This window comes from Coturnix japonica, chromosome 12, assembly GCF_054131305.1.
Source record: "Coturnix japonica strain WE chromosome 12, WE-NBRP24, whole genome shotgun sequence".
NCBI classification, from domain to species: domain Eukaryota; kingdom Metazoa; phylum Chordata; class Aves; order Galliformes; family Phasianidae; genus Coturnix; species Coturnix japonica.
In genome coordinates this window covers 21840463-21863266 of record NC_140674.1, presented here as the reverse complement: position 1 = coordinate 21863266, position 22804 = coordinate 21840463, and the positions used below count along the sequence as shown (strand labels likewise).

At 45.0% G+C, this 22804-nt stretch overlaps 1 protein-coding gene across 3 annotated transcripts; it reads left to right on the top strand.

Annotated features, from left to right (window-relative positions):
* The first annotated feature begins 586 nt into the window (after nucleotides 1-586).
* GMPS (guanosine monophosphate synthase) lies at nucleotides 587-21187 on the top strand. Of its 3 annotated transcripts, none has more exons than XM_015872177.3 (16): nucleotides 587-706; nucleotides 4389-4570; nucleotides 7095-7209; nucleotides 8144-8241; nucleotides 9375-9478; nucleotides 10207-10400; nucleotides 10715-10880; nucleotides 11747-11898; nucleotides 12084-12257; nucleotides 13788-13893; nucleotides 14947-15062; nucleotides 15993-16118; nucleotides 17097-17212; nucleotides 18606-18736; nucleotides 19550-19722; nucleotides 20641-21187. In XM_015872177.3, exons 1-16 carry the CDS (start codon nucleotides 680-682, stop codon nucleotides 20740-20742), a joined length of 2082 nt encoding a protein of 693 aa, XP_015727663.3. In that variant the 5' UTR covers nucleotides 587-679; the 3' UTR covers nucleotides 20743-21187. The 3 variants fall into 3 exon arrangements, with proteins under 3 accessions (XP_015727663.3, XP_015727664.1, XP_085369569.1); XM_015872178.3 differs by lacking the exon at nucleotides 587-706 and adding an exon at nucleotides 771-1319; XM_085513443.1 differs by lacking the exon at nucleotides 587-706 and adding an exon at nucleotides 3297-3326.
* The last annotated feature ends 1617 nt before the right edge of the window (nucleotides 21188-22804 follow it).

Sequence of the window (22804 nt, the reverse complement as noted above, 5' to 3'; positions counted from 1 at the left end):
TGCGGAAGTGCCGGCACCGTGCGGGGCCGTTGGTCGCGGTCGGTTCCGGCCTCACCGCGCGGGGACCGAGCGGCAGCGCTCATACAAACGTACAGCGGTACCCGGCAGCGCTGCTCTATTACTGCTTTATTACTGCTTTATTTATCGCTGCTGAGCCGCCCCGCTCTGACCTGCTGTTGGCAGCGAGTACCTCCAGTGTTCGCCCTTTATCTCCCACCCGAACGTCCAGGCGGGGCAGGTTCCGCCCCGTGGTGCAGCACAAAGCACGATGTTATTGGTGTGTGAGCCCCGAGCCGTGCTGTCCGTACGCCGCCATCAGCTGTGGGCGCTCGGTACAAACACACGCTGCGCCGCGACCCGCAGCGGAACCGAGGGGCGGATGGGTCGGAACGTGCCTCGCACCCAGCCCTGCCCTGAGCCGGCTGCACACAGCGCTGCGGGGCACGAGCACCACAAGGACGGGACACAGCCCGTACACAGCCCGGCCATAGCACGGACACGGCCAATCGCACACACACATCCCGGCCGTCTCCCCGCCCCGTCCCCCCGCTCCTCCTCTTCCTGCCGTCGCTGCTCCCCGGCTGGCGGTGCTGGGCCGGCTCCTCCCCTGGCAGTCGCACACTGGCGGCCTTGGCTCGGCTCGGCCTTGTCTCTTTCCCGGCTCCCCGCTGCCGTCCTCATGGCGCTGTGCAACGGAGACGCCAAGGTCGGTGCGGCGTTGCGCGCTGGGCTCCGGCCGCTTTGTGCCGGGGGCGGCGGGCACACGGCGCGGCCCGGCCCCGGCCGAACTCCGACCCGTTTCGGTTACGGTCGGGCCCGAGGCCGGCAGCGGTTCGAGCGGCCCCGCGGCGGTTCCCGTCGGCTCTGCGGGGCGTTGGGGTGGGCTCGGCCCCGAACAAAGGGCCGCAGGGGCTGCCTGCTCGGAGCTCCTCGGCTCGGTCCCCAGCAGCGCCGCGGGCCGCCGGAACTGAACCGCGCTCCGCGGGCGGCCGGTGAACGGCCCGGGGCTGCAACGCGGGCACCGCGATCTCGGGCCTGGCCCTGCGGCCGCTGGAGCCCGGCTGGGATGCGGCCGGGTTGGGGCCGGGTTGAAGTCGGGGGTTTCGTGCCCGCCGTGGGGCTTCCCGAGCGGGGAGCAGGCGCTGCTGTGCCGCACATCGAGAGCAGGAGGACGAGTCCCTGCGGCTGCTGAAATCCCGCACCACGGGGAGCAGTTAATGCCGTGAAACCTGTGCTGCATTGGGAGCAACGGAGCGAGGTCCTGGCTGCAGCTCGTTGCGGTGCCGGCTGCGCTGCGGCCTCGTGGGGCCGTGATGGAGGTCCGTGTGTGTGCGGGCACTGCCTGCTCCCTGCTCACACTGCCGACTGTGTGTGGGCACAGCGGGAATAAGGCAATAAGGCAGGCTGTGTCCTGCACCGGGCACCTGATGGCAGGATCCGTGCTGGAGCTGGTTATGGAGCTGATGTTATTCCTATAGAACCAATGCTGTGTTTTCTAATGCTGAAAACCAACAGCATTGCCTTTTCCTCTCGGAATTATGGGGTGAGAGATCTGCAATGGGCCGGCTGCTGGTCTGGGCTCTGTAGGGTTATTTGGTTCTCCAGGTGTGGGTGGCAGTAGGAATGTTTTGTGTCTGTTGTGCTCTTCAGCAGGAGTCTTGGGACTCAATATAGGCTTTTTTTCCCCCTGTTTTTCTCTTAGGAAGTGTAAGTTCTGTTCTGTTGCCCTAGCCCTGCTCTCCCATGATGTCAGAGCGGGTGCAGCTGTGTGCTGTGCATAGTCCTTGAACCCCTTGCTTGCTTGTCCAACCAGGTTTAACAGGCATTCTCCCAAACAGCCATTTCCAGGGATTTATTTTGGAAACAGACCAGGAGAAGACAGGGAGCTGTGGTTATAACCCTGCTGAGGGGTGCTCAGCAGCACTGGGGAGAAGTATTGCCCCAGTCTGCTTGAGCAGGAGCCCCTCGTGCTGCCTGGCTCAATGCTGAGAAGTCATTAAGAGCTTCTCATCAGTTGTCAGCTGAGGGACAGAAATTAATAACGACTCTAACCTGGATTTAGGCTTTTGAAGGATCTAGAACTGTTTGTTTACATCCTTTAATTTAGATGGTGTTATGGTTTGATGATTGTTGGTTCCTGGTATTCCACATCATAGTATCATGTAGTGCACTGGGAGTTAAAGTGTTAATGCTCCAGTTCTGGGTACCTGTCTGGAAGGGAAGGAAGCTGCTTTTTAGGTTTTTAAAATGAATCTCTGCTCTCGGAGAGCTTCGTTGGGAAAGTTCATCTATTTCGCAGGTGCTCACTGAAAACTTGACCTTGGAAGTCCAGGCGGGCTGCCAGTACTCGGTGATATTTGTAAACTTTGAGCACTGCTATCATACTTTTGTTAAGAGAAAAAATGTTTTCCCTTGTAAAACTGCTTCTCAAGGGCCTGCGGACTATTGGTTTGTCATTTCACTCAGTGTTTGTATTTATCATGTTTTGAAGAAGTCTTCCCCCAAACCAGAGAACGCTGAGTGTCAGGGAGTGTGGAGAGGCTTGGGAGAGACTTTAGAGAGATGGATGTCCTCAGTGTCATGGAACCTTTACTCCTGAACACCTGAAAGACCCTGAGAGCTTAAACAGATATTTGAGGCAGGAATGTTGTGGCTCAGGCAGATCTGAGGAGGCACAAATGATTTGGGGCCTGGCTAGTGCTTATCGAGCCTTATTCAATACTATCTCAGAAAGGCAGAGAGTTTCTGAAATTGAGAGAGAGAGTCTCCAAGATGAAAGAGAGTGTCTTAGAGCTGATAGGGAGAATCTCCAGTTCCAGAGAGAGAGTCTTCTTGCTGAGAAACAGAATCTGCAGGGTGAAAGAGAGAGTTTCCAAGAGAGTCTCCAAGCTGAGAGGGACAATCTCCAGCTCCAGAAGGAGAGTCTCCTAATTGAGAAACAGAGTCTCCAAATCCAAAGAGAGAGTCTTCTAACCAAGGCAGAGAATCTCCAGGTTGAGAAAGAGTGTCTCCTCGTTAGGAGAGAGAGTCTCAAAGCCTGGCAAGAGTGTCTCTGAGCTGAGAACGAAAATCTCCAAGCCAAAAGGGAAGATCTGCGAGCTGAGAGAAAGTATCTCCGATCTCAACGAGATGCCTTTGAATCTGAGAGGGACTCCCTTCAGTCCAAACTCAACAGCCTTCAAACAGAGTGAGACACCTTCCAATCTGAACTAAATATCCTCATAATTGAACGAGACAGACTCCGAGCCAAGCTGGAGAGTGAGAGCATCAGAACTGACCAACCTGATAAACCACAGGAGGCACCAGAACCGATGTCAGTTGCCCCTGTAAGAGGATGGAAAGCAAAACATTTCCTGGTTGCTGTGAGCTTTGGAAGTCCCCTGGATGCTCGCTGGCTCCAGCCTGCAGGGCAACTGCTGGTGTGATGTCCCTCAGTGGCTGAGGAAGGCATCTGTAGGGCAGCCTTTGCATTTGGGAAAGCTTCAGAATGTCTGTTAAGGTAGCATCTGCCAAAGTAGAACCCTTCTCAGGTTTTCCTTCATCAAATTACTCTGGCAAAGAAACAGTGCAAGTTTTAAGTTAAGAGGGAAAAAAAACTCAAAAGTGAGCGATTTCAGGAGCAAAAGTTTTTTCTGCATGAATTTCGTGCCATCTTATTATGGTCAAGTTCGTGTTGTTCCTCAAAGACCCCTTGGTGAGGGTGCTTCCACAGAGCATCAATTCTCCCTAGAGAAGAAGAAACCCATCCATGTGTTTTCTTGTCCTCTGCCAGGTTTGGCTGAAGCTGGCCATCCAGCTCAAGCAGCCCAGTGTGCAGACTGCAGGCTCTGCTTGAATGCTGCATTCAAAAGTTTGTTTGTTTTTCATAAGTTGAAGCAGAAACATTTGTTCTCAATTTCTACTCCCTGCTCCCCCCAGGATGTAATGACAAGTGAAAGCTCAGAGTACATGGCAATGCAATGAGGAAACACATTTTTCTCCTGGCTTTGCACGGTGCTGCTTTGCTTTAGGAACAAGGCACGTGCTCTTCATTATCATATGGCGTGCTGGGCTGCATGCAGAAGTGTAACGTGGCAGAGGCTGGGGCTGTGGAGGTTTGTTTATGGAAGGCTCTCTCATCATGCAGGGGAAAGGCTGATGTAGTTTGTGCTGTGCTTGGATTTGGGGATGGGGATGTGGTGGTTGTGTGGGAGGGATGTGCTGTGTCAGTGTAGCCAGGTCAGGGACACACTGGGCTTTGTAAACTTGCAGGTTCTTTCATTTACAAGTCTTGCCTTTAGTCTGTATTATTTTAGCCAGGAGTTAAGGTGCCAGCAGCCCTGTAGCTGTAAGATGTGTGCTATAAGGCTGTGGTGTCTAACAAAGCACTGACTGAGCCATGTTCACAGCCAGAGAACGCGGGAGGAGAGCTGAAGGATGGGCAGCACCACTACGAGGGAGCTGTCGTCATCCTGGATGCTGGTGCACAGTATGGGAAGGTCATCGACCGCCGTGTGCGTGAGCTCTTCGTCCAGTCTGAGATCTTCCCCCTGGAGACGCCCGCCTTCGCCATCAGGGAGCAGGGCTTTCGGTAGGTGCTGGCCGGGCTGGCTGCCTGCTTGTGCTGTGCCTTTCCCTGGGGTCGTGCTGTGCTGTGGGATCCTCAGCTCATCTGCCTAGGTTTCACTGGGCAAAACTTGTACAGCAGTGTTACTGTCGTTTGTTTGCTGCTTGTTGTGGTGTTATAAAATGTCACTTTAATAGTTTTTGGTTGTAAGTACAACTTAAATGGCTGCATTTTAATTGTGCATCTGCAGAAAATTACATGGCAGCGCTCTTTAACCTGTTAAACCAGGGTAGTTTAATTATGAAAAAACCCCAACCTATTTAACTACAGTTTGAGTATTGGACAAATTGTTATAATTGATGCCAAACCATTTCTGGGATGCAACTGAAAAAAGCCTCAGTGGAAGTGCCATGCATTGTTAGCAGCAAGAAACTGTCCCAGTTGTGCAGAACTTTGTACAGTTCTTGTTTTATGATGCTTGCCAGAGTCTGCCTCTTTTGTGTGGGGAAAATAAATAGGCCAAGGTCTGCAAGTCATCAAGGATGTTACTTGTCGGGTGAAAATTCAGAGGTGCTCTGAGTGCCTTTGCTGGAGCCACGCAGGAGATAAGGCAGCGCTGTGTTGCAGATCTGTTTTTCTAATCAATGATAATTAGTGACTCAATAAGCAGTGTGTTTTAGAAAGTCAGATAGGAACACACTGATCTCTTCTGCAAACTGAACGGAGAACCCTGGGGCTGCTGCACACATCAGGCAGCCTTTCTGTGAAGAGTTTCTTTTAGAAATGTGTCAGATTTAGTTAATGATTCCCCAGCAACCAAGTCTTTGAGCAGTGGATGTACCGAACTACCTCTTTAAGAAGCATCCCTGCACCTCGCTTCCAGGTGTGGTTGGTGGTGCTGGCAGTGAGGGGCTCAGAGCTGTGCTCTGCTGCTGCAGCAGTGGGAGAGCTTTTTTCTCCCTTTCTGTTCAGAGTTGCAGATTCTGCTTTTCCTGCTCAGAGCTGTTGGATTTGTCTTTCCAGGTAATTGCTCTCTAAATTAGGGTTCTCCACTCTACAGGTTGCTTCTCAAGGCTGAGGTAATGATTCCGGCTTATCAGTCGCACCCATCAGTCAATAAACGTTGTGTCCCTAGTGCTGGTCAATCATTGGCATCCCTGAGAGCTCTACAAACACTGAGTTTAGCTGTCTGGTGCCTTTCTGCAGTGACCGTTGTAAAAAGGAGCTCATGGTTTTACTGCAGGGTTTTGATGAGGCTCTGTGTGCCATGGGAACAGCCTGGTTTCCATATCGCAGCACGTGGCATCAAAGATAAAAACTGAGTAGTCCTGGGAGCTGCCCGTGGTCTGTTCAAGGTCTGAGATAGGCAGAGAGGTGGAAAGAGCTGTCAAGTTGCATTTGCAAGTTGCATTTACAAAGGCATCTCTGCAGCTGCAGAACACTGGCACAGGGTCCTGTAAGGACGTACTGTGCTGTGTCTGGGGGTATTAGCCTGTAGGTTTGGCCACATTTCTGACCTCCAGGACCTGAGGGCTGGGGAGCAATGGGTGCGTTTTATTCCTGGTGTTTTGATGTGGCTCCTGGTGGGCCTGTAGCCCTTTATAAACAGGCTGCTTTGGAAGTGGTTTAAGCAAAACCGAAGCAAAGTATGTCTGTACCAGAGTTAGAAGGCACAGCACTAATTACATGGCAGTGCAATTGAACTTCAAAATTCTGCATCCTGTGCTGCAGGAACATGAGGACAACTGGTGCAGCTCGTGGCTGGTGCTGGCTTTCTTCCTGTTTTCTTCTCTCATCTCTCAATTCATTTTTTATTTTAAGGATTCAGATTCAGGAGATCTTTCTGTGTTCTTGTGTTTTTAATTGGCAAGTAAGAGAAGCAGACTTGAAGCCTGGAATTTTTTTTAACAAGGCAGTAGCTAATAGACTTCTCATTAAAAAAATGTTTAGTCTGTAGGTGTGTGGCTAGATTTTCCTTATTTTAAATAATTACTGCTCCAAATGCATGGCTCTTGAGCAAATGTAATGTGCAGTCATAGGGTGGCTGAGGTGGGTCACCCCTGTTCCCTGTGGCCCAGCCCTGCTTGCCCAGCCCCTTGTGCACATCCCCAGCAACACCCCAGCCCTCCCTGCCCCCTGTGCAGCTCTGGCCCAGCAGTGCTGCTTTCGCAGCCCCAGAAGCTCAGGAGTCTCTATTTGAACGTGGCTCTCCTCCAGATGGCACAGGCAATGCAGAGTGTGTTTGTGTTGCAACGTTAATGCTCTGTGCTTGATTCTCGCCATCTTGCTTCTCTCGTAGTCAGCATTTGGCTGGGAATGTGAAACGCAGCCCTGTTTTAAGCTGGCTTCTATTTGACTTTGTTTAACCTGAAGAAATACCTCTCTTGTAAACTGTTTTTGCCAGCTGTAGCCTAGCAAACCTAAACTGTCTGCTAGGGTATCTGTATTAGAATTTAATTCAGAATATACAGAGTTATGGGTGTTATAAGGCAATGCTGGTGTTCAAATGAAGTCAATAAATGTGAGTTAATAAATCTCTTGTCTGCAGAGCTATCATCATATCTGGAGGACCAAATTCTGTGTATGCTGAAGATGCGCCATGGTTCGACCCAGCAATATTTACAATAGGAAAGCCGGTTCTTGGGATCTGCTACGGCATGCAGGTATGGAGGAGAGAGCTGTTTGCCCATGGCAGCCTTGCTTTGCAGTTAGCTAGAGTGAACTGCTACAGGACCAGCTTTTCCTAAATAAGCAGTGTCGCATGCCATGAATGCAGAAGATATTTTTAAGGTGCTAATTGGTAAACCGGGTGTGCTGTGCTTGCTTTCTTGATTCTGCCATATCAACAGCATTAATGCTTTTCTCCTTGCTTTGCTACCATGAACTGAGTTTTGTGCTCATTTTTTTTTAATCACAATAAATGCACCCTGGCAATCGTAAACTGATTCCATCTATATGATATTAGAAAACACGTCCATCATAAACAGGTGAAGTGCTTTTACCCTTTGAGTTTTAAGAAGAAATAATTGGGTGGAGATTTGTGCTACTCCTTCCTAACGAGGGCTAAGAAGAGTCTCCGTGGTCACAAAAATCAGACTTATGTTTTTGCCTGACTCTCCAGAGATGATCGGGCAGATCTCAAGGAGGTTAAGCCTATGTGAGGGCACTTCACTAAGGGCTGGGTGTCAGGTTTTTGTTTAGTAGCTTATATGCCTTTGTGGCAACTGGCCTCAGATAATCCTCTGATGTGCAGAGCAATCATTCAGAAGTACACATTGATTTACAGTACTGAGTATGCGTTGTCTTGTGCATCTCTGTCTCTTGCCTGCTGCCGTGTGTTTCTATTACTCATTGTGTGCAGCAGTGGTCCCCAGCTACGCTGACAGAAGGCCAGAGGAAGAAAATGAGCCCAGTGCTCATTTTTGAGAAGAATTCTCACTGTTTTGCCAAGTGCTATTTTAAATGAGTATAATCATGAAAGTCTGGCTTGTTGTGTGTCCAGGGACTAGAGCTATTTGCCTGACACAGCCTGAAGTACAAAGATTAAAGCAAAACTAAATTGTCTTGCTTTTTCATTTAATCATTGTGTTTTGGCAGATGATGAATAAGGTGTTTGGAGGTACGGTACACAAGAAGAGTGTCAGAGAAGATGGAGTGTTCAACATCACTCTGGATAACACGTGTTCACTGTTCAGGTACGTGGATGCTTTGAGCGAAGAGAGCAATACTGGGAATGGAATGGAACTGGTCTGGAAACTGGTGACCGAATGAGAGGAGGGAGGGGTGATTTCCAGAGAACAGTGAAATTGCACCCAAGCTCTCAGAAATTCTGATAGACCGTTACAGCTATATTAATGAGTAGGCAAATTATGTATTTAAACAAGTATTTAGGAATAACTTCTCAGTTGTCTTTTGAGATGTAGATGTTTGTTTAGAATATTGCATAAGCCCTTTTGTTTCAAAGTAAAATGTTTTAGTTGGGTCACTGTCAAGTACTGCTGTGCAAAAGTCTGCATCAAGCTCTTGTAACCTCCCTGACAGCGCATTACTTTATATTGGCTGGCACCCATCCTGTTTCTGAAAGGTAACAGTACATTTGAAACATACATTTTCTGCCTTCCTTCAAAACTGCTTTGTGGTGTCTTAATAAACTAGAATTAAATTTCTTGGTAGTTTGTCAGTACCTCACAAGTTCCTTGTAGTAATCTGAACAGTTTAATTGTGCCCTGAGATGCAATTTTATTGACTTCTTCCCTGTAGAGCTATTGTAGAACTTTGTATCCTGCCTAATGTTTAGGGTGCCCAGAATTGTTCTGAAGTCATTCAGATTTGATCAAGAAAACTTAACTTAATTGGAGTAAAAAGCAGGAATCCAGATATCCTGATTGGCAGTAAATGGCTGTACACATCAGACAGGGAGTATTTCAGTGTTGAGGTATTTTAAAAACAGCAAAAAAAAACCCCAAACCCAACCCCTCTTTCTGTGATTGTATGGGAGCTTTGGCAGCTTCCAGTGTAGGAGTCCCAGATGGAGGTGAGTGCTCCTGGGAAGGAATTCTGTATGCCTTTAGAAAGGGCCTGGTTGTTTTTGAGCACATCTCTGGGGGAAAGAAGAAACCCCAAAACCCCCCCACGTTGTGCCTTTAGCACAAAGTATTTGGGGATTGGTGTTGCAGGTAGCTGGATTATTTTTTTGTGGGCTCTGTAAGTGAGAGCATTGTGAAAACCTGATGTGTGACTTCTGTCACATTTACGCTGCAATGTATGGCACTCTGTTTAAGTCTAGCCACCTTATTATTACTGATTCTAGACTTTAATCTTTGTCTAGGGGCCTTCAGAAGGAAGAACTTGTGCTCCTCACTCATGGGGACAGTGTGGATAAGGTTGCTGATGGATTCAAGGTGGTTGCACAGTCTGGGAACATTATAGCAGGTATTTATTCTAACTGAAATTGGTTTTTTTTTATTGCTTTTGTTAAAGGACTTAAGTTACTTGCAGGCTGTCACGGGAAAGTGTTGGTTTTTGCCAGCTACTCAAAGTACTGAATACCCAGCAGCCTCTTTAAGAGTCTTTCCTGGTAGATGGAAGATATGGATAAGTCTTAAGTTTACTCAAACACTTAGTAAGGTTTCAAGCTATTCTTGTGGCTTAATGAAAATCTCTCATTTAAAAAACAAAGGGTTAGGAATGTTTCACATCCTGCTCTTAAAGCAGACCTGTAACTGAGTAGAGAAACTCTGGACAATGTCTGTGAATTGTATAAATTGACTTTTGGGGTTAATGACATTAAAATGGCAGCTTCTTTGCTGCTGAAAGAAACGAGGCTCTGGTAGCCAGGCGTGTCAGTGGGCAGCATGGATGGCAAATAGTATCAGATTGTCTCAACTTCTCGGGTTTGCTGACACTGGGGGAGCAGAACTACAATTTCTGATGTGTTACTCATTATTTATTGAAATAAAGAATTGCACCTTTTGGTGAATGACTTCCTGATGAAATTCCATAATGTTTCAACTCGCCTTTTTCTAATTTAACCTTCTGAAAAGAACGTGCAGTTTTAAAAATAAAGCTTAGTGTATTTGGAGCAGATGTTTGTTTTGCTGTGTATGTGCACGTTTCACATCCAGTTAATTTGCTTTGCTCATTTCTTTGCACCAATGAAGGTATAGCAAATGAATCTAAAAAGCTGTATGGAGCACAGTTCCACCCTGAAGTTAGCCTTACAGTGAATGGAAAAATGATCCTGAAGAATTTTCTCTACGATATTGCGGGATGCAGCGGTACCTTTACGGTGGAAAACAGAGAGCTTCAATGCATTCAAAATATCAAAGAGAAAGTGGGCTCATCCAAAGTTCTGGTAAGCATCTGGAGCTCAAGTCGGGAGATTATTTGCAAAAAACTGAGAAAAACACTAATGAAGTTAGACTGGGTAAGTAGAAGAGCACAGAGCTGTCATCATTTGGGTAACACATTAAGCAGGTTTGAGAAAGCATTTGCATGTTGCACGGTTGGGTCAATATGTTGTTTGACTTCCCAGTGGTGACTTGGAGGAAACTGAAAAATTGATAGTCTGCTTTCATCCTTGCAGCCGTATCTGAATTAGTAGTTAACACTTTCTCCCTTGACAGCTTGGCAAGTCTGTTTTTTTTCCCTTTTTATTCTCACCCTTAGGTTTTACTCAGTGGTGGTGTGGACTCAACTGTGTGCACTGCTCTCCTGAACCGCGCTTTAAACCGGGACCAGGTGATAGCTGTACATATAGACAATGGATTTATGCGCAAAAGAGAAAGTCAGTCTGTGGAGGAGGCACTGAAAAAACTTGGGATTCAGGTTAAAGGTACCACTCAGCTGTGGCAAAACTCATTTAATCACAGTTGTCGTCTGTAGTTTGTTTAAGAGTGCTCCACTGGAGGTTCACATCTTGTTCTGTATCTCTGTCTTTACAAACCGAGCTCATTTGGCTCCAATGACATTCAATCACTCAAAAGTCCTTCCTCAAAGCTTTTTTTTTTTTTTCCCTCCTGTTTTATTGGAGTGTGTTGTTTGTGGAATAGTCTGTGGAGAAGCCATCTTATGACTTCAAGCAAATGGTGATGACCAGAGTTTGTTCTACACACATCATTGCAGGATTTTCTTGTTGTATTGTTTTGTTTCAGAGGAATGCTGTGCCTTATTCTTGCATTCCCTAGACTGACGAGTCTGGGCTGTGACAAGCTCCCAGGGTGACAAATGAAGGGAATTCCTTTATGGAAAATGAGCCTTCTGTCAGCCATGGAGTGCTGGTAAAAGATGCCAGAGAGCCTCCTAGCTGGTCTCTGTATCAAGAGCCTCTCTAAATTAAGAGGCATGATGCACCATGAGTAAACATTGTGTTGTTTAACTTTGGTTGCAGTGAGGCCTTCGCTTAATAGCCATCCCATAACTATTTAAACAGAGCATGTAAGTTGTAATCTAAGAGGGGAGACAAGAACTGAACTTGTTTCCTAGCCTCGTAGTATGTAAAAAATGGCCCTCTAGAGCATGTTGATAAAGGAAATAATGTGTTTTTTGCAGCAGTTCATTCTTGAGGTATCAGGCCTATTTAGTACAATTGGTGCTTAAATGGTCGCAGTATTCTTAAGCACAATAGTAATTCCTATTCTTTGTAACCTTACATATAAATCTGTATTGGCTTTGCCAACCAATCCCTGTAATTTCATACAGTGGTGAATGCAGCTCATTCCTTCTATAATGGTACAACAACTCTGCCGATCTCTGATGAGGACAGAACTCCACGTAAAAGAATTAGCAAGACCTTAAATATGACTACAAGTCCTGAAGAAAAAAGGAAGATTATTGGTGACACATTTGTTAAGGTAATACTTAGAATTCTTTTTTTCCACATGCGTTCTAGATACATTTTGTGTCTCAGGTTATTTCCTTCTGAAGCACTGTGCACTCAGTAGCACAGTGTTGTATAAGCTACAGATGGCCTAATCCATTGGCAATCCAGTGAGACCTTTGAAAACTGAAAAGTTCTCTTTTCCTCTCCATCTTACAGATTGCCAATGAAGTTATCGGAGAAATGAATCTGAAACCTGAAGAGGTTTTTCTTGCTCAGGGTACCCTCAGACCTGATCTCATTGAAAGCGCTTCCCTTGTTGCGAGTGGCAAAGCTGAAGTAATCAAAACTCATCATAATGACACAGAGCTGATTCGAAAGTTAAGAGAAGAGGTAAATGAAAATGTGAATGGTGGTGTGTCCTTCTGATTATCACAAATGTGATGCTGGAAGTCAAAGATGAATAGCTTATGTTTTTCTGGTATAACTGGCCTGTGTTGATGCATCTCTATGCTTGTGAGGCCCTTTAAGTTCTGTTTTAATGTTGTAATTTATTACACTTCTTTCTGGTTGCTACATTCTCAAAGTAGTCAGAGTGGCTTCAGTATTGTCCAGCACTGGATATTAGTGGAAATGTCAACAGACTGAATCCATGCCCTTGTGAACAGTGCTGCTCACAATCGTTACCTGAAAACGATTTCCTTGCTCTTCCTTCCTTTAGCACTTAAACCTAGGACCGTGTATGGAAGCATAGCCAATACCAAACACCTACAGCAGATGATTGCTGAAAGGCTTTTCAGACAACTTTAGACTGATCGGCTGGAATTCATGATGTAATGGGCCACTTACTTCTCCTTCTGATGTTCAGAATGAGAGATACAGTCAGCATGCAATGTTTTGTAATGGCATTGATAGCTCAGATTGCACACGATATGGATTCAAGCAACAGCAGCGATGTGCTTTTAGGTGAAATGATCATTAGTTCCTGTTGAGAGGTGTGACTGCAAGTCTGCTCAGTTGCACTGAACACTACAGGCATAATAGTTTTCTCCTTTGGAAGGGAGTGAGAATTTGGAAGAATTTCTGATCAGAGGGAGTGGCCAGATATTGGAACAGGGGACTGGGGGGGTCACTGTCCCTGGAGGTGTTCAAGGATTGTAGAAATGTGGCACTTAGGGACGTGGTTCATCAAGGTGGGTTAATGGTTGGACTAGATGACCTTGGTGGTCTTTTCCAACCTTTGTGATTCTGTGAATGCATTTAAGTGAGTTGAGAACCAGGGGCAGCTCCATCAGGTCCCTCCAAGGATCTGTTCTCTGTGCTCTTTCACAGCCACAGCATCAAGTCGGTGGCCTGGTTGGCTGTCTGCCAGCAGTGTGCTGGTGGTGCACGATCTGATTGCCATTTGTCAACTTAAGAACCCACAGATCTTTTTGGAATATCCTGCTGTGGACACCGGTGGATAAAGAGCGGGAGTTTAGAAATGGTACAAACACAGGAGATTGAACTGGTGACAGAAGACACTCTGAAGATGTGCAGCACGAGCCTTGTCTTTTTTATTGTACCCTTGGCTGGTTAGCTTGAACAAACCTATAGTTCTATATGGTATTTTCAAAGCTTCTTGATCTGTGTGAATTTCAGAAGACGGTCAGAACCAGGCTGACCTACAGCTGTATTTGCACTTTTTAAGCCATTGATACTCTTGGCACAGACTTAAACTTTGTCTTATCCCCTCTCCTGTAACTGTTCTGCAAAGCCTGCATTCACGTGTACTTTCCTTTCCAGTGTTTATGCAAGTGTTGGCAGCTGATGCTGTGAAAAGCAGGCCGCTCTGACTGCCCTTACCTAAACATTTGAGGCTTTTTGTTTGAATATGTGAGCTAGAGTGTAAATCACTGTGGATTTTGTTTGTTTTTCTTTAAGGGTAAAGTTATAGAACCACTAAAAGACTTTCACAAAGATGAAGTTCGAGTGCTAGGAAGAGAGCTTGGACTTCCCGAAGAGCTGGTTTCAAGGCATCCCTTCCCAGGTACCAGAATCCATGCTGCTTAGTGAAGCATCAGTATTGCTTGGAAGATATTTAGCGTGCAGAAAACAATTGTGTTGGAGAATAAAACTTACCTCTAAACACAGAACTAATCTGGTGGATTTTATGAGGCTTTAATTTAATCATAGGGTTGTTTTGTTGTTTTTTTGTTTTTGAGGAAATGAGTATTGAGAGCAGCTTGTTATTTTAAGCTCTATGCGTAAAATCAGATTTGTAATGAGCTATCACATAGCTGTATTTGCTTCTTAATTTTTTAAGCCAAAGCAAGAATTATCAGTGAAGTGCAGCTGAATGCTGTCTAAGCTGTCAAATATATCTAATTTGAAATAATGGCTGTTGTTTGCCTGCTTTTCTAAGTGGTTGTTGCTGTTTTGAAAATGATTGAACAGAGAATAACAGCAACACTTTTCAACCAGGAAACAACAAAATACGTAATGTAGCAAAGTCCACATCTTCTTAAGAGGGATGTACTTTTTGTGTTTCTAAACTTGTCCTGCAGGGTGTGTAGTAGTCGCAGTCAGAACGCATGGACTCTTCTGTTAATGCACCAGCACTGCATGAAGTTAAAGACACTATTCAGATGTTTCCAGCAAATTACACGTACTTCTGTGTCAAGTAGTTAGCTGGCCAAATGGCCTCCAGGGGTCTTCTTAAAAAACAATGGGGATTCAACTGTATGTTGTAACCAACTCTGTCATCCAGGCTGCCTAGTGAAGGGAAAGAGGAGGTTACTGTTTGCTTTGGCTTGCCATCCAGCGCACTTCATCATCACTAACTGCTGCTTTAAACAACCAGCCAACGCAAAACGTCAGTAATTACTGCTTAAATGTATTGGCCAGAAATACTATTCCGGAATAAACTGTTGGCTTCTTTCTTTGGCTTATTCTGTTGGGTGTTAAGACAGCATTGGAGGTGTGATGGCAAAGCATAGCGTACTTACTGAGTGACCTGCTGTTCCAGGTGCTTTTGCTTCCGGAGATGAAAGTCAACTTTTCATGTAATTTAGCGTGATGCTTTTTCAACTTTTTGTTGCAGGTCCAGGTCTGGCCATCAGAGTGATATGTGCTGAGGAGCCTTATGTGTGCAAAGATTTTCCTGAAACAAACAACATCTTGAAAATAGTTGCAGATTTTTCTGCAAGTGTTAAGAAGGTAACAAAACTGTCGGGCTCTAACGTGTATAGAAGTGGTGTGATCATTCTGTAGCACATTGCTGTGTGGTTTAAGTTGGTAACATTTAAAAATGACTGATTTGTGCTCTTTGGGTATAACACATTCCAGTCCAACTTGCTCAAAGCTGTTTGGCACAGTATTGAGTGACTTGTGTAAATTGGAAGCTTTACTTACCTTTCATATAGCAAATAAATACTGCTTTAGTTAAAATTAATGGATATGGGGATTTCAGAAGATGATTCAAATCTCACCATGTCAGAAAAAAGATTTTCCCTACTTGGAGCAGTTGTAATTTCCTAGGATGGCATTTCCTAACAGCCACTGGGTGCCTGGATGAGGGTGCAAGAGTGAGGAACCAGCACTTGTTGGGTGCCCCAAACTGAAGTGATAAGTCAGTGACACTTAAGCACTCAGTCCTTGAACTGTTGGAACCTTCCTGGTTTCTGTGAGCTCTCAAACTGAGCTACAGGGGGCTGAAGAGCCACCAGTAGGGAGCAGCAATAAGTCCCAAGTTCAGAACAACTTGCAGAGCTTTTTCTTGAAGGAACACTGAAGGAAAAGCATCTGTAAGTGTTCTTCTTGAAAGCACGTTGTATTGCTGTGTGAGGTAATATGGTATTGCTTTGTTCTGTGCCTGAGATAAACAGGCATGAAAAATTCAGCTTCTGGGGAGAGAGAATGAATGCAGAAAAGCTGTGATCTTGAGAGGGCTTCAGCTTAAAATACATGCAATTACTTTCACTGAAACTTAGTTGTTATAGGAAAGGTATTTTGTAAACAATTCCCAAGGGTAAATGTGAACTAAATTTAGACAACCAGCTACTTGATTTTATTTGTGTTGTGTAAGTTCTGTCTGAATGCTTGGGGGCTTTGTGTAGTTAAATGTTATTTTTCTGCATCACTGCACAGCCACATACTTTGTTGCAAAGGGTCAAAGCGTGCACGACTGAAGAGGACCAGGAGAAACTGATGCAGATTACAAGCCTACATTCACTGAATGCCTTCTTGTTACCCATCAAAACGGTGGGAGTGCAGGTAAATGAATTCATTCCAGGAAGCTGCTTCCTAGCAGTTGGCAGGCTGCTAGGAAGTGTAAGAATTGCTACTGTGATGTTGATAAGAGTTCTGGAAAATCAGCTTCACAGGAGTGTGATAGCTGTGCTGTATGCCAGTTCTGGTGGTGTGCAGGTGTCATGATATCTGAAGAGGTAAATGCCAGGTGTCACATTTGAGGATATCATTAAGGTTGAATAGTGCTGGCTGCTTGCACAGGCAATTTCTTCTTGATGTTTATAATCTCATAGATTCCTGCTGTACTCGTGTTGCCCCGTTTGGGGCTGAGTGGTCCTAAAATAAATTGCTCAAAAAAAAAAAAAAAAGGACCCAGAGCAAAGCAAACTTCAGGATATGGAAACACTCACATCTGTACAGATGCACAACATACACAAGTGCAGCGTTTTCTTCCTTTTCGCTCCTTTACCAAAACCATGATGGTTTTTATGGGTTCTGTTTGTATTTGGTTTGTTGTTCTGTCACTAAATGCTGAGTTGGCGGTCATAGCTGCCAAGTCTTTCTTTGCATTATCAGTATTGAATTACACCTTTACTTTTATTATTGGCTGCTTAATCTTGCATGTCTCTTCTGTAACTCCTTGCAGTCAGCTTTTGTTGTTTCTAGCAATAGCAATATCGTTCTCCTCATTCAAAGTACAGACTCCTATACTTTGTCACAAGCCTTCCTCAGATGGTGCCCTCAAAACATGCAATCAAGTCCCTGCATTCCAGTCACCTCGTAGATTCTGAAACCTTTCATTTTATACACACTTGCTAGTTTGTGAGAGACGTCTGTCACTTTGGCATTCTCTCATTTACTCGATATTTCTACGTGTTCTGACTTAAACAAGTTTGTGTCTGCTGAGCATTGACACAAAGTATGGACCTGTAACTTACAGAGTGCATGGAAAGGCAGTGTGAAATATTTTGGCAGTGAAATTCATGTTCCATTGATTTCCAGGGTGACTGCCGCTCATACAGCTACGTGTGTGGGATCTCCAGTAAGGATGCTCCACACTGGGAGTCCCTCATGTTTCTCGCCAGGCTCATACCACGTATGTGCCACAACATCAACAGGCAAGTGTTCTCTGCTCGGTACCAAACTGCTTTTATTTCTAATAATAATAAGCTTAGTGTCCCCATGGAGTCTATGATGTAATTACTTATCAACATATGTGTATTATATGGAGGTTACAAACAATAAATCCAAGCTTGGGTCTATTTCTGGCAATACCAACTCGAAGTAATGGTTAGTTTATCTCCTCATTTTAAGCACTCAATTAAACAACTTCCAATGTAACTTAAGAATTCTGAGCCAGCTGATGAGCTGTGGTGGCATGTGGGATTGTACTTTGTGTCAAGAAGGGGATTTACATGAGACTGCCAGCTCTAGTGCTGCAGAGGAGAGCTCCGAAGATGGATGGTTTTATCTTAATTGAGGTCTCTTGTGAATATGTATTTTCTTCTGAAGTTGTCCAGAGATTAAGGCAGTTCTGGAAAATACGTATCCTTCTTGCTCAGCTGTAGACTTGTGGCAAAGCTGCTTAGAACTGCTTACAGCAAAACTTCATTTTGTCACTTAAGTGACACCCACTGAAAGCGCTGCTGTACCTGGGAGATAGATCCTGAATTACAAGGTATTCCTCTAAACTGTGTGCAGAGCAAATAAAAGAAGGCACGAACTGAGGTGGTATGTGCAATTTCCAAGTGTGTGCTGGATTTACAGCATTGCTGTCTTTAAGATGCTCTGGATTTAATACTCCCCTCTGGGATATACCACCTCACCAGGAGTTCTGCCATTCCAGGGCGTTTGTCTCAGAACTTTGGGTTGGTGTTGATCTTTCTGTGAGGCCAGTTGTGCAATATTGCTTTTAGTTCTGCAGCACATGTAACAGTAAGATTAAAAAGATCAATCTGATGTGATTGGTTTGGGCTCAGAAGATACTTTATTACAAATGTAGTGAAATGGATTTGTTAACAGCAGTGTTAGTGCCCTGCTTTGAAAAGGCAGCTATTCCTTAACAGTAAGGTTTCCTGTCAATGATACGGTGGTTTCCTAATGGGACTGAAAATGGACATTTTAAGCACATAAGTAGCTTTCTTAGAATAATCTTAACTTTTACTGACATCAAAGTAAAATTGGAAAGAAAAAAAAGTCTTCTGTAATGCCACTGAGTTGGTGTTTTATCAAGGGATTATTCTCTTGGGTAAGTAATTCTGGAACTATTGCTGGTCTCTGGCAAACAGCATATATTAGTAAGATCTGACTTGCAAAGCTGGCATGCATGTTGCCCTTATTGAACATATCCATTAAATTATAACACGTTCTAATTGGTGGCTAAGGAGTGAAACTAAATATCCAGTCTTTCTGTGGTTGCTTTTTCTGCAGTGCTGAAATGCAGTCTTTAGGCAGTCTGTTACATTCCACTTCCAGGAAATGTGTTTTCCTACCATCTGGTTTGTTTTCCAGGGTTGTGTATGTGTTTGGTCCACCAGTCAAAGAGCCTCCCACTGATGTCACACCCACGTTCCTGACAACAGGAGTCCTCAGCACTTTACGTCAAGCTGATTTTGAGGCTCACAACATTCTCAGGGAGTCTGGTAGGTGTTCGGCCTTGTCCTGTAGATGAGGCTGTTGTTTCAAGTTCCCCATGCCCCCATTGCTATGGCTGTGGTTACGTAGTGGCACAGTCACTCTGTAGGCTTCTTGAATACGTCCAAAATTTATTGCTGCATGGGATGACAGGCCTTTTCTTAAAGGCCTGGAGGTGGAGAGCTGAAAGGCAGGAACTACTGGACTTTCTGCTGGCAGAATTAGTGGTGGGATTGCAGTTCTTTTAATTCTTCATATGGCAGCTGGAGATAAATTTCACAGCTGGTTGCTGCTTCCTCATCTGCTGCCTGTTGTCACACATGGGACTGTGCCTGGGACCCTTCTGGTAGGGGTAGGGTGGGACACGCTGCACAGCTCAGAGGCATGATACTTTGCTGCAGTGTGTGCTCCTACAAGAGCCACTGTTAGCCAGAAGAAAGTCAAATTACTTCTTTTTGATGAGCTCAGTTATCAGTATTTGCCAATAAAGTAGATGAACTGTGCAAAGACACTTGGTGTGGTTTTGAAATCATGCTTCCTTGTGGAAAGAAGGGAGCAAATGTTCAATCACCCTACCCTGGTGTGTGGTGTTACCTACATTTCATTGGTAATGGCTGAAAGTATCTCATAAAATAAACTTCTTTAACATTTCTCTTTGTGAGAATCACCCCTTATTGCACTTAATGTTGGAGCAGGCAAAACTGAATGCTTATGTTTTGTGGGAGGGAAAGCCCCAGGACTACAGTGTTTCCTGTAAAACTTTAGTCGTGCTTGTACTTCTAAATCAAATTAAAGCGCTTTGTGTTGCTATTTTCCTGAAGGTTATGCCGGAAAAATTAGCCAGATGCCAATAATCCTGACCCCGCTGCATTTTGATCGGGACCCGCTGCAGAAACAGCCATCCTGCCAGAGGTCTGTGGTTATCCGAACGTTTATTACTAGCGACTTCATGACTGGGATTGCAGCAACTCCTGGTAATGAGATTCCAGAAGAGGTAAGATGGGCCTTCAAGTTCCTTTGCAGAGCTTGTGTTGTAGGTGACTTGTTTTAACTTTCTCTTTCTTGATTTTCTTTCTTTCTTGCTCTTGGTTAAGTACAATGTAGTGTTGCTTTGGAAAAAAAAAACCAGTAACAAAGAGCAGTTTGCAGTGGGAACGACTAACTTAAAATTTTTCCAGCCAAAATAGCAGAGATTTTGAAGCTTTTGCCTGCATTAGTAGCTGGGAATGTCCTGCCTTCTGGAATTGCTTTGCTTCCCATTTTTTATTTTACTGGAAGCTGCTGCTTAACATCTCAAAACGTGCTGTTTCCAGGTTAGATCACTGGGAGACCTTGCAAGCAGTTTTTCTAGGAAGCTTCATCAGTGTCCAGCCTTGAGTGCTTCATCTCTGATGGAGCAATGTTAATGGATTGCTCTGGAGAACAACTGTCAATGAAGCATCTGTCCATTAGCAGAAGGGAGCAGCTGGTTTTTAACCTTCAGAGCTCCCTTTTTTTTATGAGAAGTTCATCATTTCAATCAGGCTGCTGCTTTCTGTTTGATCGTGGGTCAGCTGGAGGTGTTGGTCTGAGGTGTCTGCAAGTGATGGGCAGCAGAGCAGGACAGCATGTACTAAAACATAACCTCCAAAAAATCATTGTGAAGCTGAAGAGCCACTGCCTTAAGGGAAGCATGTTGTGATTGCTGCTCAGTTCTGTTACCATCAGCAGGTTCTAAATACAGCTGCAAACATTGTGAAGCTGGGAGTTTTCCTTAGTTGTTTTTATTTCTTAATTGGTAGTAATATGCTAATAGCTGTAGGATTTTTCTCTCCTGTTTATAGAACAGTCTGAACAGGGTTTTCCTTTTATTACGATAGTTTTCATCATGTCTATTCTACCTGCTTTTTACAAATCTATTTATCCCCCATAGGTTGTATTGAAAATGGTGGCAGAGATAAAGAAGATTCCTGGCATTTCTCGGGTGATGTATGACTTGACTTCAAAGCCCCCAGGAACTACGGAGTGGGAGTAAATAACTTTTTTTTATTAAAGTACTGCGTGCAGTCTAAGTCATATCAGAAACCATTCCCAGTGTTGACATGCAGGACTGTGAAAGAGTGACTGGAGCTGCTACATCCCATCTGACTCCTCTCCTGGAGCGCAGAGCGGCGGTTACAAGCAGTGCAGGGATAACAGAGTGGGGCTGAGGATTTGTACGGGTAAACGATGGCGGCAGCGTTGCCTGTGTGCAGACAGATTCCTATTGCTTTGGCCTTTGTCTTACTGATTCTTCCCATTTCGTGTTTCGGTTTGTTAACTGTCATTTCAACGTGTCTTTGGTTTTGTACACTGTGTAAAAAGAGACGGCTTATTTACTTTACTGAAAGCATTGTAACAGCCTAAAAATGTAAAACGGATTCTTTGTGACCAACTGCTTTTGAACAAATTTATTATAAATAAATATTTTGCCAAATGGAGTAGTGGGTACTGCTGAGTTGTGGAACTGACGTGTACTGTTGTGTGCTGTAAGGCCTGTTCTAGATTGTTTGACGTATTAGCCCATGGCAATAACACTGAGTCCCAAAAGAGCAATGCTGATAGTATTATGAGATGGCCTCCTGCCTGCCTGCCTGTCTGTCCTCACTCCCTCTTGCGTCGCCTGGTAGGTGTGTTGGTTGGTGAGAGGCACATCCCATCACACACTGTGTGTGTGGAAATGCCACGTCCCTGTGAGGTGTCTGTGTTTTTGGGGCCTTGGAGAGGAGTAAAAGCAGGAGCGCGGCTCTGGAAGCTGTGGCACCAGAGCTCCAGGATGTCCGAATCCTGGTTCTGGTCTCTGACCCTTATGCAATAGTCCCTTCACAGCCTGCTGCTGCCCATGTGCTTACCTTATACTTGATGGCAGTTTGTTTTCTTCACATTTGCTTTCATAGGATATGTATTATTTTTTTGTATGCAATGTACTTAGATTGACTTTTAAAATCCTTATAGTCATTAATGTGCAGTCACAGTACTGGAGTGACTTACCCAACCAGTACTGATTATTTCCATCATGTGTACTCTGCTGTTTCTGTAGTTAAGCAATAATTTAAGGGGTGTTTACCTTGGGCACCCTGTGCTTTTCCCATATGTCAAGGCGGAGCTGTTTCCATCCACCTGAGAGTGCTGAGCACGTCCTGCAGCTGCTGTCTGTGGAGGTGCAGGTTCTGTGGCAGCTCTGAATTGAGCAGTTTGCTGGGTACCTCTGCCATGGAACTGCTGCTGTGTGCTCCCGGTCAGCCCTGCTGCCCTTTTGTTGCAGCCGAATGGAAGGCAACTGTACTATGGGGGGACAAAATGGTTGTTCTCAACTGTTAAGGAGCACGGGGTATTTCATGGCTGTGGCTACTTATATCTCCACTTACACAGATCAATGAACTGGAATAATGGTTGAAAGCATTCTGTTTTGTTTGGCTGCACATCATGTGTTCCTATCATTTCTGCATTTCCTGCCTACGCATTATGGAAATCTATTTGGACGGCAGCTTACAGGACATGGCTGACATGTAGACTTCTGATTTTTGCCTGTATTCCTGAGCAGATGCATTTCCTATGGAGGTGGTGCGCAGCAGCCCCTGCACTCTGAGGTCACTCTTGCTGCAGGTGGCCATGAGCTGCCCTGCATCTGCAGCTTGCACGGGGCTTGGGTGAGCAGATGCAAACTGCTGTGCATCTCAGCTGCCTCCTGAGCTGGTGTAGTTCTTGTGACTGCACCCGTTGTGACCTCAGTGAGCTTTTTGCTGTGTGAATGGAGTTAGACCTGTTAACACACATGCTCTGGCGATCCAAACACTGTGTCAGTGGTTGCTGAGGCAGAATCTATTAGTACAGCATGGGTTCTGTTGAAAGGAAACTTAAATTTTTAGCGTGCATTATTTCAAACAAAAGCTCCCTAATAAACTGATGGCCTTAGAGCACATTCTAGTTTTCAGTCTATAAAATCTGAGGATAGTTTTCATTGCATTGGTGTCTCTTAGGTAAATGGTGAGGTGACAATTAAAGCTCCTTGGTGTGCTGCAGAAGTACTTCAGCCTCTCAATGCTGTAGCGGTTGCT

Bases quoted from the DNA above. Each gene is read 5' to 3' on its own strand.
- GMPS (XM_015872177.3), top strand. From the start codon at position 680: ATGGCGCTGTGCAACGGAGACGCCAAG. The intron at 12,258-13,787 runs GTAAATGAAAAT...TTTTTCTTTAAG, and splicing joins TTCGAAAGTTAAGAGAAGAG to GGTAAAGTTATAGAACCACT. The intron at 16,119-17,096 runs GTAAATGAATTC...ATTGATTTCCAG, and splicing joins TCAAAACGGTGGGAGTGCAG to GGTGACTGCCGCTCATACAG.